Source organism: Diadema antillarum, unplaced genomic scaffold (assembly GCF_040938485.1).
Source record: "Diadema antillarum isolate AM-2024a unplaced genomic scaffold, OU_Dant_1.0 seq00001292_RagTag, whole genome shotgun sequence".
Taxonomy (NCBI): Eukaryota; Metazoa; Echinodermata; class Echinoidea; order Diadematoida; family Diadematidae; genus Diadema; species Diadema antillarum.
Window position 1 is genome coordinate 155,376 of NW_027272071.1, and position 22,755 is coordinate 178,130.

The window sequence follows — 22,755 nt, forward strand, 5'->3', positions numbered from 1 at the left end:
TGGTAACACACAAGAGCTTCAAGAGATTTTGAAAGCAACCTGTTATTTCACACCCATCACTAGCGGTATCACTCTTAGTGTGCAAAACAGAGACACATAATATGCAAAGTGAATTGTGATCACAACTAAGTCACAACATTCTGTGACAATCTACTCCCTCTCTATGGCGGTTTAACTGGTCTAGGAACATGGAAAGGGTTACTGTGCAAGCCTTTTGTTGTCCTGTTTGACCTTCGAGGACTGGCTGGTGCACTAGTTTCCTCACCAGTGTCACTTGTGTCACCATGAAGAATCCAGTAAGGTAGGTCATTGCTTCTACCATTTCCACCTAGAAGGCTATCAGTATCGTCACCTTCAACTTCATCTGATACGGGGATATTGTCACCATCATCCATAGCTTCTTGTGACAAGTCATCAGGTGTAAGTGCTGGGAACTCCTCTCCTCTGGGATCACACACTAGCAATCTCCTGTGTACTGTCTTGGCGGCACCACCGAGAGATGGACGAATTGTGTACACATCTTGAGCATCGTTAACGGCCGTCACGACAAAGGGTGTCCTATGATACTTGTCCTGGAGTTTGTGTCTCCCTTCAAATGCACACTGTTTCAGGAGTACTCTGGTTCCAATCTCTATTGGAGTGCTCATGGGAAGTGCATCATGTGCATCCTTTGCCTTTCGCTGTGACTGCTCGAGATGTCGTCTCGCATACTCATGAGCTCGCTGAAGGGACTTTGCATGGCTCGCCACAAAATCCTCATTCCATGGCATCTCTACATTTGACAGTAGGTGGTCCAGAGGTGTATGTGGCTCTCGGCCAAACACTAGACGGTGGGGAGACATCTTTGTCGCCTGATGCGGAGTGCAATTGTACAGGAACACCAGCTGACTGATCAAACTTGGCCACTTTCTTCGGTCAGAGGGTGACAGGGAGCGAATCATTGTGCACAGCGTTCTGTTAAACCTCTCTGTTTGACCGTTCCCTTCCGGGTGATATGGCGATGTACGGGACTTCTGGATCCCATATAGGCGACAGAGTTCTTGAATCAAGGCACCCTCAAAGTTGCGTCCCTGATCAGAGTGTATTCTCATTGGAACACCGTAATGAACAAACCAGTTGTCATGCAGAACTTTGGCGACTACAGCTGCTGTCTGGTTTCTGCACGGAACGGCCTGGGCATACTTCGTAAATGCATCTGTCATTACCAGGACATCTTCGAGATTTCCTGTACCACGATCCAATTTCAGGAAGTCTATAGCCAGTAATTCCATTGGCTGGAATGCTAGTAAGTGCCTCCGGGGCGTGCGGATACTTGGACTCGGAGCCTTGGCAACGGTGCAAGTGAAGCACTTCTTCACATGGGCTTTGACATCTTGGTGCAACGCAGGCCAGAAGCATCTGGTCTTGAGAATGCCAGTAGTCCGGTTCACTCCTTGGTGCCCCCAGTGATCATGGGCCTGCTCTAACACCTTCGAGCGGAGACATCTAGGGACTAACAACTGTCTAACTGGACCGATCTCTTCATCTGTTACCTGTCGGTACAGGACACCATTGTTCACAACTATCCTAGGAAGCTGCCTCAGCCATCCTTTGACCTCTGGGCAAGAAGAATCTACTGGGTCTCCTGGATTCCAACCCTCCTCTAAGCACTTCCACACAATCCGCAGACACTCATCCTGACACTGCATCTCTGCCAATTGTTCATGAGTATATGACGGGAGCACAGATGGCAGTGTTTCTGGTGGCTCAGCTGTCATGTTCAGTGATTCATCACTTGGTAGCAACTCCACTGGCAACACACTGCAGTCAGTTACACATCCTATAGCTGCTCGAACTGCTTCATTGTTGGCAGGACAACGGCTTAGAGCATCGGCACATGTATTCAACCGCCCTGGCTTGTACCGGATCTGTAGATTGAACGGAGCCAGCTGCGCTGCCCATCTCTGCTCTGTAGCACCGAGCTGTGCGGTTTTCAGGTGAACCAACGGATTGTTGTCCGTAAAGACGGTACATGGAGAATAGAGCAGGTATCCCAGGAACTTTTCCGTTACTGCCCACTTCAAGGCTAACAGTTCGATCTTGAAACTGGAGAAATCCGGATACTTCTGCTCAGCCCCTCGTAGCCCGCGGCTTGCATAAGCGATGGGATGCAGTTTCCCACCCTCGTCAGCCTGTGAGAGACAAGCTCCAAGACCTTTCAGTGATGCGTCTACCTCTAGGAAGAATTCCTTGTCAAACTGTGGATATGCAAGCACGGGGGTGAAGATAATGCAGTCTTGAGCTTTTGGAAGGCCTCTTGTGCTTCGTCGGTCCACTGGAAAGTCGTGACATCTTCTGAGTTAGCCTTCTTCCCCGCTTTGCGGCGCGACGACTTCTTTCCAACTAGTCGATGAAGGGGCGCTGCCATGTCGGCAAAGCCACGCACAAACCGCCTATAGTAGGAGGCCAACCCTAGGAAGGAACTAAGTTCAGTGGAGGTCTGGGGCACAGGCCAAGTCACGATGCGCTCCACTTTATCCTTGTCTACAGCAACACCTTCTGCACTGACTACATGGCCCAAGTGCAAGACTTCAGTCTGGAACAGCCTGCATTTCTGTCCCTTCAGTTTGAGTCCGTGTCTCGTTAGTCTCTGGAATACCTCATTCAGTGTAGAGACATGTTCCTCAAATGTCCGCGAAAACACCAACACATCGTCTAGATACAGGACCAGCTGCTGCAGATTCATGTCTCCAAAGATCTGCTCCATCACACGTTGAAAGGTTCCTGGGCTGTTACAAAGACCTTGTGGAAGTCTCAAGAACTCGTAGAGACCCCAAGGGACTCTGAACGCTGTCAGCGGAATGGACTGTTCATGCATGGTTACTTGAAAGTAGCCATGCGACAAGTCTAAGGATGAAAAGAACTTGGCACCAGTCATCGCCTCCAGGGTTTCCTCGATTCGCGGGAGCGGGAACGAATCTTTAACTGTGATAGCGTTCAGCTGCCTGTAGTCTATACACAGCCTGAGTTTGCCCGACTTCTTGCGAACCAGGACAACTGAACTAGCATACGGACTAGTTGACTTCCTTATGATGTTCCTGTCCAATAAGTCCTGAAGAAGTTCCCGCACTTCAGCCATCTGTTCAGGGTGGATTCGTCTGTAAGGCAGTCTCACTGCCTTTTCCGTCATCAGCTTTATCTCATGGGGTATGAGATCACACAGTCCTAGGTCAAGGTCATCAGTCGAGAAGGCATCCCTGTTAACCTGTAGCAACTCTTTCACCAACTGTGTCTGTTGCGGATCCATGTCAGGTAGGTTTACACCAACAGGGAGATCATCTTGGTAGGCATGCACTTTCCCAGCCGCCATGGTACTACTTGTGGGATCATCATGCTGAACACAACTCATTGATGCTGCAACTCCCTGCTCTACCAACACCTCAGACACGTCAACCTCAATGGTCTCTGCCTTACATCGAGTAAGTACTTCCTTGCGGCCATGCACTCCCACGGCTGAGGCCACCACAGTGTGAGGCTCCAGTACAACATCATTTGTGCTGTTGTTCATCACAAGGATGTCAAAGCCCTGGCTTCCAGGCACACAACCCTCCAGTATCTGCAAGCCATTGTGATTCTTGTCTTCTCCTTCCACCAGCCACAGACCTTCAGACTTGTCTTGTTGATCTGCATGCAGAGTGCAATGCAGTGCCTTCACGGATCCAGGGGGGAAGGTTTCCACAGAAGGACCCGTCACCACCTGCGTTTTTCCTTGACGGCTTGGAAGACGTGTAGGCCGGCCCATGAGGGGCATCTCTAAACTTCTCGCTGCCAAGGCAAGATCACTTGAGTCCTCCTCTGACTTCAACAAGCTTCTCAGCGCATTACATCCTAACAAAATTGGATAGTCTACTTTGTCGGTCCCATGCACCACCTTCTGGGGGGCAACCAGGAATCCAACCATGGCACTGTATCTTCCTATGGAGACTGGAGCCTGCACATACCCTTGTACTGGGATCTCTCTTCCTTCCACACCCACAATTCTGATGGAGGAATTCATGCTCCCAAGGGGCCCTAATGTCTGCATCCTAGACTCGTACACATCGACAGGGATGAGGGATGCTTCCGCGCCTGTGTCAAGGATACATCCTACAGCAACTCCTCCAATCTCTGCCACCACCCGTGGGCTTGGAGACACTAACAGGCTGTGAAGATTTACTTGCTCAGGCTTCCCGTCTTTGCATTCCACCCTCCCTACGTTTGTTCGAGAATCCAAATCTGCCATGGGCATGGAAATTAAGTCCTCTGATGTTCTGCCCTCAACAACAGAGCTGCCTAGTTTCCCTGGTTGGTGTTCTGGGATGAATCTGCGCGGGTAGCGGCCTGTTGGCAGTCCTTCTTGTAGTGCCCTTTCTCCTTGCACTGGTAGCACGTTACTTCAGATAATGGCCTTCGTCTCTGTCGAGGAGTCTGCTTAAAGTCCTGGACCTGTATGCGAAGATGTGCCACTTCCTCCTTAAGTTGTGAGAGCTCCACTATGATGGCCTTCTGAGCGTCCATCATCTGCTGTGTCTGGGAGGTTGCAGCCACATTGTAGACTTCAGGCTCTACCGAGACTTCTCTCACCCTTCCAGTCTGTCGGGAAGTACATTCATTCTCTCTGAAAAGGAGCAGAGCTTCCCTCCGCATGCCCTCGAATCCCTTGGCGTTTGAGAGTTGAATCCGTCTCAGCTCACGACGTATCCAGACTTCTCTTGCTCCCCTCGCAAACTGATCACAAAGCGTTTTGTCTTTAAGCTTCTTGAGCGCTTCTCCTTCCTCCTCTGTTGCTGCTGCAGCCTCCATCCTCCCATACAGTCTTAGCAGCACCCGACTGAACTCCGCCAGTGTCTCATCTTCACGTTGCACTCTGCTGTGAAGAATGCTGCTCAACGACTGCGCATCCTCGTGCTGCCCAAAGCAGAGACGAAGGGCGTCTTTGATGTCCTGGGTCTTGCGTCTCGCATCCTCCGACAAGCACATCACTTCCTCTCTCGCCGGTCCAACCAGGTGATCAATGAGGGTGCGGGCCTTTTTTTCATCGCTGAGATTCAATGGAGCTATGATCTCATCAAACTCCTCCAACCACTCGGATAACCCCAGCTCTCCTGACTTGTAGGGTGGACCACGAAACTTCGACAGTCTCCCAAGGGGTACTCCACTTAACCCCATCGCCTGTCTAAAAAACTGGCCATCATGTCCACACTACCAAGTACATTCTCAGATGAGCTGCACGTGCCAGTACTTGCTTGGGAACCTGTACTCATGTTGATGGTTAGTATGTACAAGAGGAAAAAATCAGATCAAATCAAATCTTATACAGACTTTATTCAATCACAAACAATACTACCCAATTGTACAATACACTTAATAAGCTACTGGATGAGTCTCTGCTTTTAAACGATGGAACGAGGCTGTTTCTGTCCAGTTCTGTTCGCCACGGCACTTGGTCTCCACCAGTCCAGGATCCCACTCCTGACACCACTGAAGAGAGGTAGGGATTCTACTGCACACACAAAGGACGAGTGGACTCTGGTGCCGTAAGGTGACTCGACGTTTATTTGCACGGCGTACCTCAGCCGACCAAAGCAAGTCAAAAACAGAGCAAAAATACAAACAGCCAAAACAGCCAAAACAGCCCCTGTATATAAACAGAGCAGACAAATCAAAACACGGTTAGCATCATGGATAGCAATAATCCAAAATTTTTCCTTTGACACTTGTTCAGGATGGCAAACTATTAAAACAAACAATTATATCATATCAATGCTCACAGAATTTCCCTATCAACTCAGAGCTAGACTGATATCACATCCCTAGTCTTTCACAATAGGAATATGAAATTACATACAAACTGTACATGTTTCTCATATGCATAGTGCATATAGGATGGCTAAAATATCATGCATTAATGTGAAACATACTCTTAGGAGTGTATAATGCAACTGAGTTTCCCTCGTCTGAACTCTTTTAACATAGATCTAGCAGTGCCTGTACAGATCATATCAAAGAAGAACTGCAAAATCTTCTTGAAGTAGTGACATACAAATATGCTAGAACAGTCATTGGAATAGATCACTCAATCCTCCCCTGTCACTGAATAACTTTCTCTGTGTTATCCATAGACTAGATTACAGTATACAGCCATATTTCTGTTGAATGCAATAGATAACAAATAGGCAGCCAATTACTGCTAAAATGCCTGTCACTGCATATAGATAGTCATTTCCAAGTAGTAACATTGTTCTCAGTAACTAGAACAAAACATGTCAGCATATTAGATATCATACACATTTCCTACTATAACAAAGTTTGATCCTGAGCAGTAGCTATGTGTACTTGTAGTCACTTGCTTTGCACTTTGCACAAACAGTATAAGCATATCATTGAATTGAACTATCAAACTAGCTGTCCCACTTCTTACTGTACTGACTGACAGCCAACTGAACATAGTTGTGTTATATGACATACAAAAGTGTAAAATGTGCACACAATGTCAAAGAATACAATGTACACTAGTTGCTAACTGTGCTTGAACTCACCGATCCAAATACTCAATCCAGCTAGAGTACGTACAGGTAGGAGACAACCTCCAGGTTCTTAACCCAGCTAGCACTGATTATGCTGTGACAATAAACATAACAAATGCAATGAATACTTTGAGGTGTATACACACATGTCAGTGCATATTGTTCAACTTCAGCTTTTTCCTCTCTATACCAAGAACACATATACATGTTTCTACTCTAGATAAAGCCAGAAATATAGTTACATCAAACTATAACAACCTAGAACATTACTTGACTCTGCTCTCTAGTCTACACTGCATCTTCTGACACAGGCTGCATCTCTTTGCCTGTGTGACAGCTCTAAGCTCTAGTGAATTATGCCTGAACTAGCACACCATCACTTCTTGAACCTTCATTTGTTATACTTGATTACCAGTAGCATCAATGTTCTATCATCACCTTTTACCCAACTTAGTTGCAGCAAAAGAACATAGTATACATCCAAGCAGTCAGGATAGATCTACCATATAACAATCTGAATTGATGCACAATTGAAATCATGCTTAATTTGCACTCTTTGTCTTCGCAGTAGCTATTCTCATTGTCTTACACATGGTATGTGCTCTAAAACACAACTGTGATTGTGCATCCAACATTAGCGCAGGCCTGGGACACACACTCATACACACTCCTATCATTATGTACACAAGCTTAGGTGTGTGTAGAGCAAAGAGTTTCTAAGGCAGGCACAGTTAAACTTTCACGTGTGCATAAGTTTGAAGACATTTGCAAAATGCTACCAAACTTCTTTATTGTCTTTCATAACATCATAAAACACATCAAAACCTAGAGTTTATTATTTTCACGAACACTTACTCATATCAGTGACATGGGATCTCATTCTTGTGAGGGTGAAATCCGCCTCAAACGGAGAGCATGATGAGGAGCTGATGACAAGACTGCATCATCATTGTGACCCTAATTCTCAGACACATTAGCACAGCCACATGTAGCAGTACATTATGGGATAGATGCGGGTCAGGGTCACGGTCACCTAATTAGTCTTAATTACCAGACTCTCACATTACTTCACTACGAATAGATTCTAACTGTTACTTCGAGTTAGACCTAGCCTAGAGGTCTAAATCAGAACTAGATGTCAATAATCTAATCTACCAGAGATGATTGAGGACAGAACCGGATGTTCAAACTACCGTAGCTGATCGACGTCTGGATCAGAGCTGAATGGTTCACGGTGCTGACTCCTCGGAGGCGACCGGTGTAGCGGCAGATAGCGTTCCGCGGCGTTTTTTGTTCTAAAACAGTATCCGCCGGCAGATCGTGTCCTAACAGTGGCGGATACTGTTCTGAAGCGCAGGTATCGTTAATATCGTTGCTTCTCACTGTGGTTTCTTCTTTTCGCTGCTTCTGCCAATGCGCCCCTGCTTGTTCGCTGCTTCCATTTCGAGTTTCACGTACAATACCTCTATATTTGCTGCTTCCGCCCCTCGCTGCTGCTGTTTCGCTGCCTCCACTTACACTCCAGACCGGTATTCCGTGGTTGATGTGGAGCAGCTAGCTCTGGTCCGCACGTATCTTTTTTTTTTTCGTAGCCATGCGAGAAATTATCTTATAAATATTCATTACGCAAGCAGGAAAAGCCTCGATTTTCGTCGAATACGTCTAGTTCTGCGCCGTATCCCTGTGTGTGTGTGTGTGTGTACGCGTGTACAAATCATTTGGCACTGTAGCTGTCTGCAACAACCGCGATCTGTTTTCTGGAAGTAAGAGTTCTCTTCTGCGGTTTGGGCAATGATGATTGTACCTCCATGGTAGAGCGATGGAGCTTTATACACGTGATACTGATATACGGGTGTGAAGTATAAGGCTATGAAGATATTGCTAAATTTGAAAATTTTCACTGACACGTTTAATAGAGGATTATAAATGTACTCCGGGGGGGGGGCATTTCATCAACGAGTTCGTCGGAGTTTTCACCGACAAATTTGCTATCAGCCAATCAGACGCAAGGATTTCATTAGCTTTTAACAGTTGTCAGTGTAAATCCTTGCGTCTGATTGGCTGATAGCAAATTTGTCGGTGAAAACCTCCGACGAACTCGTTGATGAAACGCCCCCAGATGTAAATGACAGGATATTGGCTCAGAATTGTGAAAGCTCGGGAGGGCAACACATTTTATTGATTTATCGTGGTTTTATTTTTGATATGCACAAATATCAAAATATGTAGTTCACGTCAAAATGATGGATGAGTTACATATGCCTTAAGATACTAGGGAAAGCAGCTTTGAATTTTAAAATGCTCTAAAAGGTTTCCTCCATTAATTACAATCTTGGTATGACAAACAATGTATATATAATGGACCTACTGTTGAAAAGATTATGAGTTCTAAATCATCTTTGACTTGCACAAATCTCAAATGAGTAGTGGATTTCAATTTATCATTGAATCTGTTTTTTTTTTTAATTGCCCATCTGTTTTTATTAAAGAAAAAAAGATGGCCCTGAAACATCAACCTTTTTCTATGTCTATTAAATGAAGATGAAATCGTTCAGTGTTTATAAGATTGCCAAATATTAATTTCGACATCAAAAGAGAAGTTTTAGAAAAAGAAAAGACAGATTCTAAATAAAAGGTGTGGATTGGACACTCATGGCTATCCCAGATTTTTCTCTGCTCTTCTTACTGTTATCCTAACACAAAGTGGTCACAAAATGTTGATTTAGAAAGCCACTTGTAAAGTGAAGAATTCAAGTTTTACATATGGGGGAACTATATTCAGCAATTTAGATCAATATTTCTATGTACTAGCTAACTGAACATTTGCATAAATATAATAAAAGATAGGAAGCGGCCATGCATGAGAAAAGATCTCCTCGTTTGGAGATTTTTGGGCAGTGAAAATGTGAGGAGCAAACTCTAAGTCAAATACCAAGGAGAGTTTGTGCAAAGTCACATAAAGCTTCCAAATTTCTTCACATATTATTGAAAAATAGTAATTTGGGGGCTGTCCACAATTGTGCATTAGATATCTCGATTGATATAACTTTGGGACAATTTCACATGGCTGAAGAGTAAGTCTCAGATTTATTGAAACCTAAAGGGTGCCTTGTACACAATTGTGATGAGATCTGTAGGGAGAGAGAAAAATACAAATGGGATAAGAACGCTTTTATAAACACAGGTGTATTTCTTTTATATAGCTTTATAACTGTAAAGATTACAAATGAAAAAATAAAGAGCAATCTTTAATTCTATTCCATAAGGAGGCAGAAATGCTGCTTTTGAATAGCATTATGATCCCTCCCCCTCCCTCCCCCCCCCCTCCCCCCCCCCCCCTCGGCTCCCCTTCAAACGAGAAAATGAAAGGGAGGCAGAATTCACTCCAGTGCACATGGTGCAGGTATCATGCCTCGGTGAATGCAGCACTTTGCTTACTAAAATGTCCGCAGATTATAAAAATGTCAACAGATTATAAAAATGTCAACCGTGAGTCCCTGTAGCGTATTCAAAGAGAGGCATAAGTCCCTGAATATTGTGTATTCATTGGGAGGCAGAATTCACTCCATCTCGTGACGATTCATGCAGCATTTTGCTTACTAAAATGGCTGCCGTAAAGCTCGCGCAACTATTGGTAGCATGCAATACAGTAGCCACTTGGAACCTAATCCGCGCAGCGCGGAACTCTTTCGACAGTCCCTGACGAAGATCACGTGCACGCGGCAGGTTAAGCAACGCTATTACAACGTAGTAGCCTGTACGTACAAAATCCGCCGCTGTACAGTATCTGCCGTAACTTATCGCGGCAGATTTTAGCCCATGTCGGAACGATAACTGCCGATTGAAACGATAACTGCCGGCGGATACTGTTTTGGAACAAAAAACGCCGCGGAACGCTATCTGCCGCTACACCGGGAGTGATTTCTCTTGCTACTGTACTACACATCACACGTTGCTGAAACGACCGTCCGCAGGCCTACTAGATCTACAGACTAGTGACAACGGTGACTGGGCGACCTAGGAGGATGTGATGACCCATCTACTCAATGCGATAAGTTAAATTGCAAGAATTAAGAGCCTGATAACAAACAAGCAATCTAGAGTTTAAGGTTATTGAACTGACTGACATAAGCTACATTTAACGCTAACCATTGCATTATAACTCACAGGTTGAATACCAAGTTCATCAGAAACACAAGCTATAAGTCTGACTCTGAAGTAAATAGGATCGTGTTAAACCTGTTGTAGCTTAGAGTTTAATTTCGAATGAACGCTATGCTGTGAAATCCAGAGCAGTTCCAGGAACTAGCAGTAAAAACAATCTGGATGGTTTATCGGCGATGATGGACTGAGTGATGAAACTGGGCTCGTGAAGAATCTCTAATTCTACGAACTTGAGTTTGATTTATTCATTTGTGATTGCCATGTTTGATGTTAAATTTGAATTGTCGATACATGTGATGCAAATCTGGTTTGTCTAGACTAAAGAATCCGAAACTAGTAGTATAGAGCATGTAGCTATCCACTAAGGCTACAATGCTATGGTCGTATGCATAATTGTTGAAGAAATGTTGTAAATGCATAGATCTATTGTGGAATTTACGTGCATACGTAAATTGGTCTACAGTTATGGTAAACTAAAAAATGTTTACTGTACGTTCGTTTGCATGACAATTCAGGTATTTGCACGTGATCTGTAACATATGTAACAATTCAAAATTACTATTGGAGTAATAGTATGACATTTGAATGAAGAAAGTACTAGTAATCAGTTGTCTCACGATGTGCAAACGTTGTAAACATTTCGACTGCGAACTGCTAGTCTTCGTCAGGCAATGAACATAGACTTTGCTGCATGCGGTTTATATAGCCGTGAAGGGGGCCCGGGGCGCGTGTTTTTTTTAGACGGCACAGATTGGGGAAACTAAAAATTTATCGGGGACCCTATCCCTAAACCTAACCCTAATCCTAATCCTAACCCTAACCATCAAACCCTAACCCTAACCCTAACCCTAACCCTAACCCCAACCCTAACCCTAACCCTAACCCTAACCATAACCAAAAACCCTAACCCAACGTTTTTCCCATAGGTTTAACACGCGCCATGCCCCAATCTGTGCCGTCTTAAAAAAAAAACGCGCCCGGGGCGACCGGGCGCGCGCTATTGTCCGGGTCTACTGAGGCGCGAGCTGGACTGCCATTGGCCGGTGCCGCTGGCCTGCTATTGGTCGAGGTGTTCCTGCATTGTGGTTGGCCGCTGTCAATGGCCAATCACCGGGCGCGGTGCTACTATTGTTCCCTGCCGTGGCGGGGGGCGTGCTGTCTCGAACCGGTTCAAACCGGTTGGTCGAGTGGCGTCGAATGGCCGATAACCATTCGTCAGGGATGTCAATGCCGCTATCCCTGTTGATGTTGTTCGGGTGTAGACGGATGTGGATAGCTTCCTTGACACGGCGTGTGTACCAATGCTTGTCCTGCGCAATGTAGCTAACCTTTTCCCAGTTGGGATGGTGCTCGGATGACCATGCATGTTCGGCGACAGCGGAACTCTCCGTGCGTCCAAGTCGAACATCTCAGCGATGTTCATGCATGCGCTCACCTACAGGTCTACCAGTCTCGCCAATGTAGACCTTGTCGCAGGTTGAGCAAGGAATCTTGTAGACAACTCCATCGCGCCTGTCGGGGAGAACGGGGTCCTTAGGGCGGACCAGTTGGTTACGGATGGTATCGGACTTGAAAACTACGCGAATATCGTGCTTCTCCAAACGTCGCCGGAGTGTGTGAGCGATGCTGTCCACATATGGGAGGACCACGGTAGAGTTAAATCGGGCAGGCTCCTCGGAAGTGGTGCGCTTTTTCCGGGAGGCGCGGTTCACAAACGAAATCGGATAGCCATTCGAAACGAGCGCTGATGAGACGTGCTGTTTCTCCGGCGCAGTGCAGTGGGGTTTGGAGACGATGCGTGAAGCTCTCTCGTAGAGACACTTCACAACCCCGCGCTTCACAGACTTTGGATGGTGTGAGTCGTAAGCCACGTACTGATCAGTATGCGTGGGCTTTCTGTACACGGTAGTGGTCAAGCGGCCTCCGGTGTCGCGATGTACCAATGTCTCAAGTATGACATTTCTCTAGAGAGATAATTGTTACAGGATTTAATACACCATGGCAAGTGGGTCTATACCGTGTCCCAGAATGGACTGGTCCAACCCCGACCGTTCGCAAGCATTGCGAGAATTCAAACAGGTTGCTGGTTTATGGTTCGCAATTAAGAAAGTTCAAGAAGAAGAACAGCACACTTACATTATCCTGTGGTCAGGAACAGAAGGTCTTCGCATGTTCAACACATGGAACCTGTCTGAAGAACAACTCAAGGATCCAAAGAATATTTGGGAGGCATTTTCTGCCCAAATAGAGCCCCAGGAGAATTTTCGGATCCACAGGTTAGAATTTCAGAGATACAGGCAGGGGGCAACAGAGACCGTAGATGACTTTATTCTCAGGTGCCGCACGAAAGCAGCAAAGTGCAATTTCAAGACTGATGCAACAATCGAGGAGAGGATTATTGAAGTCTTGATTGCAGGAATCAGACATCCCGAAGTACAAAAGGTACTACTCAGCAAGGACGAAAAAATTGAAGCTAGATGAAGCTGCAACGATTGCCAGGACACACGAGGCCAGTGACTCCCATATGAATCAACTGCACAGTCTGGATAGAGCCTCAGTGCAAGAAGTGCACAAATCAAAGCCATGTAGGAATTGTGGATTGCGACATCCAACAAAGAAATGTCCTGCATTCAAATCAAAGTGTCACAAATGTGGTAAGACAGGACACTGGAAGAAGCAATGCAGATCTTCACAGTCGAGACACAGTAAACAAGACAGAGCACACACAGGTAGCTCTCACAAAGGAGGTTCAAGGGGACGCAGTAGAAGCCGTAGCCCAGCCTCAACAAGGGATCTCCATCCTATTGCAAGCCAAGATGATCTTGAGAGAGGATTTGAGGAAATGACATTTGAATCTATCACAGTCGGCGATGTGCAGGTTGACAGTGTTCTGGTGGAACGTGATGAGATTTTTGCCACTCTAAACATTCACTTGAAGGGCACTCCAGGAAATCATACCCTGAAAGTGAAGGTGGACACAGGAGCACAGGGGAATGTGCTACCACTTCGTCATTTCAGGCAGGCTTTTCCTAAACTTCTTGATGACAAAGGATACCCTCTAGAATATGCTGTCGGACAGCAGCACGTCAAGTTGTTTGCCTACAACGAGACAGTAATACCTCAATATGGTTGCGTCGATCTTCCCTGCAGGTACCAAGATGGAAAGTGGTTCCGCAATAGTTTCTTCATTGTGGACACAAGAGGACCTGCTATCCTCGGACTGCAGAGATCAGTCAAGATGCATCTAGTCCAGGTGAACTGCGAGTTGCGCCAGAAAATTGACAACTTGATTCAATCCAAAGATGATCTCATGAAGCAATATCCAGATCGATTTGATGGCATTGGACGTTTCCCAGGTGAATACCATATCACTCTAGAAGAAGACGCTGAGCCTGTTGTTCATCCTCCAAGAAAGTTTCCCACCCACCTACGAGAGGAACTGAAAGAAGAATTGGACAGGATGGAAAAGATCGAGGTCATAGAAAAGGTGACCAAGCCTACCGATTGGGTCTCATCACTTGCTTTTAGCCGAAAAAGCAATGGAAAGCTACGAGTGTGCCTTGACCCAAAGGACCTCAACAAGGTGTGTAAACGCACATATCACAAGATTCCAACACTTGAGGAGATTACCCACCAGTTACATGGAGCCGAGGTGTTTTCGAAGCTCGATGCCAGACATGGATATTGGAGCATCGCGCTTGACGTGGAATCTAGCTACCTGACGACATTCAATTCTCCTTTTGGCAGGTATAGGTTCAAGCGTCTGCCATTCGGAATCAAAGTGGCTCAAGACATATTCCAGGAGAAGATGGATCAAATCCTTGAGCAATGTCCAGGTACTATCAGCATCGCAGATGACATAATTGTCTTTGGAAAGAATGAGGCAGAACATGACAAAGCACTCCACAACCTCATGACTGTTGGACGGAAGTATGGACTTGTCTTCAACGCAGACAAATGTGATATAAAGATATCACAGGTGAAGTTTTTCGGTTGTCTCTATGACAAAGAGGGTGTACACCCAGATCCTGCAAAGATTGCAGACATCACCAACCTTCCTACACCTAGTTGCTTGAAAGAGTTACAGCAGTTCCTTGGGATGGTGCAGTACATGTCTCCCTTCATCCCAAATCTCGCAGAGAATGCTGAGAACCTACGAGCGTTGACTAGGAAGGACAGTGAATGGCAATGGACGCCATCACACCAGAAGTCGTTCGAGCACATGAAGTCTCTAGTGTCATCCATGTGTACTTTGACGTACTTTGACCCCTCGAAGCACACTACAATACAAGTAGATGCCTCAACCAGAGGACTTGGAGCCGCTTTACTCCAGGAGGGGAAACCAGTTGCTTTCGCAAGCAAAGCATTGACAGAGACCGAGAGTCGATACGCAAACATTGAAAGAGAAATGTTAGCAGTTGTGTTTGGCTGCACAAGGTTCCACACATACGAGTACGGGTCACGATTCACAGTGGAATCTGAACACAAGCCATTGGAAAGTATCCATAGGAAGAATCTGGCCAACACTCCACCTAGACTGCAACGGATGCTTCTCCGTCTGCAACCGTACGACTTTGAGCTCGTGTACAAACCAGGACCACAAGTTGCCTTGGCAGATGGTTTGTCTAGGATCAATCCAGAGAAACAATCAACCATGGAATTCGACAAGACAATACATGCAATCTATGTGTCTCCCACTAAGCTAAGACAGTTACAAGAAGAGACAGACAGATGCAGTGACCTCAGAACACTGAAGGAAGTCATCCACACAGGTTGGCCTGAAAATGTGAAGAAAGTCCCCAAAGAGGTGCGTCACTACTGGTCGTGTCGGGACTCCTTGACAGTCGAGGATGGTCTCATTATGAAGGGGGAAAGAATCTTCATACCTAAGCCTATGCAGCAGGAAGTTTTGCAGAAACTTCATGCAGGCCACCAAGGAACGTCAAAGACACAGCTCAGAGCAAAGACATGTGTCTACTGGGATGGACTATCGAAGGACATTGAGAATATGGTGAGGTCTTGCAGATCATGCAACGAACTACAGAATGCTCAACAGAAGGAACCACTCCTTCTACACGATGTTCCCAGACATCCTTGGGAAACAGTTGGAACGGACCTTTTCCACTTTGACGGTGATGAGTATCTCATAGTGACAGACTATTGGTCGAAGTTTCCTGTCGTCCGGAAGATCAGTGGTAGCTGCAATAGCTCGAAAATTGTTCAGATCACAAAGAACATTTTCAGCGAGCAAGGCATTCCTATGAGAATTGTCAGTGACAATAGACCCCAATTCTCCAGCAGAGAATACAAGCAGTTCACCGATGAGTGGAACATTGAACATGTGACATCAAGCCCACACTATCCACAGAGCAATGGATTTGTGGAAAGAGCGATACAGACAGTCCAATCGACACTGGGGACAGTGAAACTGTCTGGAGGTGATCCACATCTTGCCCTGTTGTGTTTGCGAACAACACCAATTGACAGTAGTTTGCCTTCACCAGCAGAACTACTACAGGGGAGGAAATTTCGGAGTGACTTACCCGTAAAGATGAGCAACTCATCATACCATCATGAGGTCAGCGAGAAACTTCGAAATCGACAAGAGAAACAGAAACGAGACTTTGACTCCAAAGGTGTTCGTGAATTACCACCACTCTCTGTGGGTCAGAAGGTCACAATGCTTGATCATGGATCTGGAACATGGAATCCTGCAATAGTAGTTGGACAATGCCAGGAACCCAGATCATACTTTGTGCAAACCCCCAACGGAGGTGTTCTACGCCGTAACAGAAGACACCTGCGTAGTCTTGGAATGCAACAGAAGCGTGTTCGATTTGCAGATCAATTTCCCGATGATCAGGAAGACAGCAGACTTTTACTTCCTCGAAGCAACATGACACGTGAAATTGACAAGCAAACAAATAAAGCTTACCGCACCAGATCAGGACGCCTGATCAAGAAGCCTGATCGTCTAATCGAGCATTAATTTTATACACTGGTTTAACAGTGGTAATAATTTGGATTAGACATTGTATATGATGAGTTTGTACAGTTCTGCACTTATGGTGTTCATCCATGAGACGTATAATTTACAGGAATTGGTTTAGCAATTGACAGGATTTGATAGAATATATTCTGTATCAGAATAAGTAATATGGATTGCACAATATTTACAATGTATAATTCGCAAAATGGTTTCTCAAGCCACATATATTGAAATGTCTGACGAAAGCATGTGAAAACATCCATGATTAAACTTGCATGTTAATTTCAAATAAAGCATGTATTCACACAGTAACTTTAAAAAAATGAAAGAAGTTCAAAAGAGTGAAGTTATGTCATATTTAATTATTGAAGATAACTGTGTGCATGCTGTATTGAAATTCTGTACATTTCCAGTAGGATTGATTATATTCCTGCTCAAGTAAACATATTGTGTGATACAGATTTCTCATACCCAGTGTTAAAGGCGTTGTTACAGTTTCATTGTACATAGTTAAGATTTACAGTTGTTGCATGAATGCAATTCCAGTACATGCATGCTATTTGTTCAGTGCTTATAACTGATATGATTGTATTTACATATAACCTTATTTTGGCAAAGGTTTTGATTTTTTGATATCCAATTCAAAGTTAAAAATGAAAGTGGTAGAAAGGCTACAAGTAATGTATATTTGTGAAACGCCTCAAGTACTCAAGTACACTCTTTCTTTTTATATGAAAGGAGGGATGTAATAATGTGTTAAGCACATGCGCAGTTCACGCGCATGTCATTGTCAATATGCGCCTCACTTGTATACGCAACTATGGTAACGCGTATTGTGGAATGCTATAAGATCTGGCAATGCCCTTGGCTGGCAGTTTGCAGTATGGCAGCTGGGAGAATAAAAGCCATAGTATCATTCACATTGAATGTTATCTCAAACTGACTGAGTTATGACTAGTTCTTTGAACGCTTGTTTGACAATCATAACCACAATAGGAAAGACCTGGTATCGCAAATGAAAGTGTCATATCATGACAGGTTCGTTTATCCGAAAAAAAAAGGGTTCGCTTTCTGAAGGCTCGTTTATTCGAAAATGAAATAGGGTTCGTTATTCCGAAGGTTCGTTAATTCGAAAATAAAATAGGGTTCGTTATTCAGAAGGTTCATTGATCCGACAATGAAATAAGGTCCGTAACGAACCTTCGGAATAACGAACCTTTGGAAAACGAAACTTCGGAATAACGAACCTTCGGAATAAAGAACCTTCGGAATAACGAATCTTTGGAATAACGAACCTTCGGAATAAAGAACCTTCTGAATAACGAACCTTCTCAATAATGAACTGTAACCATGATATTTTGGGTGCTATCATCGTTCAAACTTATAGTTATCAGTTTCATATTAATGTATTTCATACAAACTCGAGAGTAGCCTCTGTGACTCTGAACTAATGCTCGTTGCTCCAACTTAATGAAAAGATCTTAAATTTGGCAAAGTTATATCGGGCAAAATGATTTTCATTTGGTTATCGATTAATATTATTAAAAATAAGTGAAATTATTTTGTGCCAAATAACACATTATAAGACGATCGTTTCAAATCTCTCCTACAAATGTGTTTTACTTGAGAATCGGAGCTGTGGGTTTGATTCTTTTTTTTTCTCTCTCTCTCTCTCTCTCACACATAGTAAACATGTGGCTATGCTGATATTGATAAACTTCATATACTGGTAAACTTCTATCACAGCTCTAACATCTCATCACTTTTTATGTGTACGATACTGCACGACTTCGAGACAACAAATCACGCATGGCTTCCCTTTTTGGGTGTCAGTCGACAACAAATGGTTTATACACATTTAAAGTCATGAACCCACCTGGGAATCTGATACCAGTTAAAGCCAGGTGTTTGTTTCTATAATATATCGAGCATAAAGTTTATAAAAAGTTGCGAGTATAACAAGAACACTCGAGTTTTGGAGCGCGCTCGGTAACCAGCTATTTTGTTTATATGCAGCTAGTGTTCTTACAAACAAACAAACAAATCAGTGTTTTAATATTCAATCGTTTCTCTTCATCATTTCAATTACGGGTGCTAGGCCATGTGCGCATTGGAGGGAGGGATAGAGTATGAATATATTGCCAGTCGCAATGCTTATCTAGACTGATGATAATGATGATGATGCGGAACTTGAACTTTGAAAGAGATTTCTTGAAGTTGTTGTTGATGGATTGATGACATGGAAAAAAAGTATTGATAGTGGTGGAAGATGTATTGCTTGTGGGGATATGTATACGATGGTAATACGAGTAATAATCGTGGTGATAAGATGATATCCAGTTGTGAAATGATAGTAATGATGTTTATGGTCGTGCATGGTAATCTAATAAAAGCAATGATGGTAGTGATGATTGGTTGATATTAAAGGAAACCAAAACCCAAAGACCAATATGGGTTGAGTGAACGCAGCAATATATTAGCATTATGCATCAGTGAAAGTTGAGGAAAAATCGGGCAATCGATGCAAAGTTTTTCATTTTTATATTTTTTGTGTTGTGATCACTGAATAAAGAGACTACTAGAGACCATGATGGGCAACAACGTAAAGAAAATATGAAGAGAATTCCACCAGAAAATCGATAAAATTATACATTCCATCAACTTAATTGATACTGACATAATTTACGTTAAGGGTAGTAATCATTCCCTCTACTTTATGAAAGTGGTTAATCAAATGCTCTTCCATTACTCAAGAAAAGTGAAAACATGTTTGTTTTCTTTACATTTTCTTTATGTTGTTTCCCACACATGGTATGGTATGGTTTATTAAATGAAATGTTCACGTAGCCAACAGGCTGAATAGCAACATTTGTTCACACAATACATAGTTGATTAAAAAATGAAAGTATTTACAATTTTCAAATCATTCATCACTATTTAAAAAATAACAATTAACATCATTTACAACATTATTCATTATAAGATATATTACATTCACTACATTCAACACACTGTACGTGACGAATAAACATAAACTGATCAAAAGTGACCCATGCGGTTACTTCCTTTTCTTACATTGTATTCACATCTTTCCCCTCCCTCTCTCTCACAAACACACACGCACGCGCAAACACAGGTACACTCATAAACACATACACACAATCATCTCTTCATCACATCCAATAAGTGACTCTCACACACATAAACGCATACAGACACTACAAATTCTCATTCTCCCACCACACGGCATTACTGATTATAAGTGTACATTCGTCACACTTAAACTGCGTTTTGATCACATAATGTTTACAAACAGTCAAATGTACAATGTAATGAATGTTTACAAATATTGATGGGAGTACAACAAAATTATAGATTCTGCATCATAAGATAATCTGATGCGGTGTGATATCATAAAATATGCTTCATATACTCTCATATACTCTCATAATATATCTCCGGGAATTAAAAACAGTATCAAATGAACAAATTCAAATTATCAACAGTTACCACTGAAGAAAAAAATGGCTGCGCAAACCTGTTGAAAGGTTGTATGTTTTCCAAGTAAAGTAATATTCGTTGGATATTACTTAGCAAAAAGAAAATTGTGGCTGCCGGGGTAAATGAAAAGGAAAAGAAGAAAACATTACCAATAAAAATGTATACATATATTATAAAATTACAATAATAGTTATGTATTGGTCATTCTCAACATAACAAAAATATTGCACTGCTGTAAATCTTCCAAGTATTGTAAGCATTCTCTATCAAAGAGTTTTCATAATGTACAGGCGGTACAGAAAGAGAGGAGGGGAGAGGGGTGGGAAAGCAAGAAAGAGAGATGGGGAGAGAAATAAAGAGAAGGAGGAAGAGACAGAGTTGTGTGTTTTCCAAGTAAACTGATATTCGTAGAATATTGCTATAAAAAATTGTGGCTGCCAGGGGAAGTAAAAAGAGAGAAAAAAACATTTTCAGTAAAATGTATACATATACTGTAAAATTACGGAAATAATTATATATTAGTCATTCTCAACATATCAAAAATATTGCATTGGTATAAATCTTCCAGGTAATGTAAATATATAATTCTCTATCAAAGAGTCTCACAATGTTGCAGGCGGTATAGGAGAGGAGGGGAGAGGGGTGCGAAAGCAAGAAAGAGAGAGGGGAAAGAGAAGGAAGGAGAAAGAGGAAGAGATAGGGGTGAGGGGGAGAGAGAGAGAGAGAGAGAGATGGAGAGGAAGAGTACACCGCAATACTTTGTGTGTAGTGCTTATAAGAGAAAATACATGAACGTTAAACTGTCATGATGATGTCATGCATCCAGTGGTTCCAACATCCAAACTTTAAAAATTCATAACTTTTGCATCGATTGCCCGATTTTCCTTAAACTTTCACTGATGTGTTCTACTAATGTTGCTGCTTTCACTCAATCCACATTTCTTGTTGGTTTTTTTGTTTCCTGCGATGATGGTCGTGATGTAGAGGTGACGATGGTCAGTGATGAGAAGGACTATGGAGTTGGCAATGATAAAGTGAACATCAAAAAATTATTGATAGCGCAATTCAAACCGTGATACTAGAGCAATTTTGTACATGCATGGACTGGGAAAATGAATTGATTTTGATGGAAATCTTTTGATTTTTAAATGCCGATCCAAAATGCCATTTTATAAAGCTGATTAGACTAAAATATTTTGTAGTGAGATTTCATCGATCAAATTCGATGATTACTAGCTCCCCCCCCCCCCCTTCCGCAGTTTCTCTTCCCTTCCCCATCTTCATCATGGATGCTATTGCATGAGAATATAATCATATACGTTGATATATATGAACCTGAACTAAAAAGGAGCCTATACTACGCCTTTCTGAATCATTGTGAAGTTGGAGGATAAACCCAAATTAACCCAGGAGTTCATCCATGTTACCCAAGACCAAGTGCCCTCTTCGAATCTGGTTTTGTGGGACTTAATAAACATGATCAATGTTAACAATAGCAATCGCTGCAGACCTAAATATTTGTGAATTTTGTGAATTTTATTGACTCTTTCGACCCCCTCTTGGGGTATGAGAGTAGCAAACAAAGAGTAAATAACAATATACCAGTGAATACAATACTCAAAGATTACACATGACACAAAAGATATACAAGATTATAGTTCTCGCGAGACACAGGAAAAGTGTCAGCAGACGGCGAACAAAACTACAGAAATACCACCTAAGGCAAAGCCGAACGCGATGGCGATGACATGACGTGAAGTGAAAACACACACACACACACACACAAACAAACAAACAAACAAGTCCACGCACATGCGTACAAAAAACCAACTTGTACACTGATAGTCTTTGCTCAAGTGACACAATGGGCAATTTCGACGCGTTAGGGTTACGGGAAAAAATCGCTTGGGGCGGCTTCGCTGTCACTGATTGTGTCAACTGAAGTGTCACTCAAGGGGGTATTTTGTCCTACAGATCTACCTGTTTTATTTCCAGTTTTAGCGCGGGTATTCATGTTGATAACTGGTCCTTTTTTGAAAGATGATATTTGCAGGTTTATTATACTGCAGTTCGTTGATACAGCACCTCATGAAATGGTAGCGAAAAAGGTAGTTAGGAGAAAATTCCGGGAGCTCACATTAGCTGCGTCCGTCTAGTCCGACATGCTATCGTTACCATCTACATTGGACTAAGATCCAGGACCTGGATCTTAGTCCAAGCTTTCCATCACAGCTTTGTAGGGGCTTTTCCTCCTGTCCCGCCATGATGGTTTCATCATCCTGTGTATCAAGCTCTTTTTCTTTTCCACCACTGTACCAACGCAACTATTCGAGATGAAAATAGGCTTGATAAACGATGATGAAACAAGTTAATGCCTAGGCCTATATACGACATCACAACTCACGCTTTTTCTACTCAGTACTATCAAGTTATATCATACCCTTCCACGCACATGTTTTACCCTAACATCGTAATCAACGATATCTTTCAACGTGACTACCATCATTCTTCACGTATTTCCCTAACTCTAACAAGTCACACCCGTCGATGCTCTCT

At 43.2% G+C, this 22,755-nt stretch overlaps 1 protein-coding gene across 1 annotated transcript; it reads right to left on the bottom strand.

Annotated features, from left to right (window-relative positions):
* Nucleotides 1-11,719: 11,719 nt before the first annotated feature.
* LOC139707967 (uncharacterized) lies at nt 11,720-12,771 on the bottom strand. Its single transcript, XM_071619957.1, has 3 exons — nt 12,727-12,771; nt 12,149-12,673; nt 11,720-12,037 (listed from the first exon to the last, which is right to left on the bottom strand). Exons 1-3 carry the CDS (start codon nt 12,769-12,771, stop codon nt 11,720-11,722), a joined length of 888 nt encoding a protein of 295 aa, XP_071476058.1.
* Nucleotides 12,772-22,755: the final 9,984 nt, after the last annotated feature.

Coding starts and splice junctions, on each gene's coding strand:
- LOC139707967 (XM_071619957.1), bottom strand. CDS start 12,771: ATGCTTGCGAACGGTCGGGGTTGGACCAGTCCATTCTGGGACACG. Junction 12,674..12,726: donor CCAGTCCATTCTGGGACACG/GTATAGACCCAC, acceptor TTATCTCTCTAG/AGAAATGTCATACTTGAGAC. Junction 12,038..12,148: donor TTGGCGAGACTGGTAGACCT/GTAGGTGAGCGC, acceptor AACTGGGAAAAG/GTTAGCTACATTGCGCAGGA.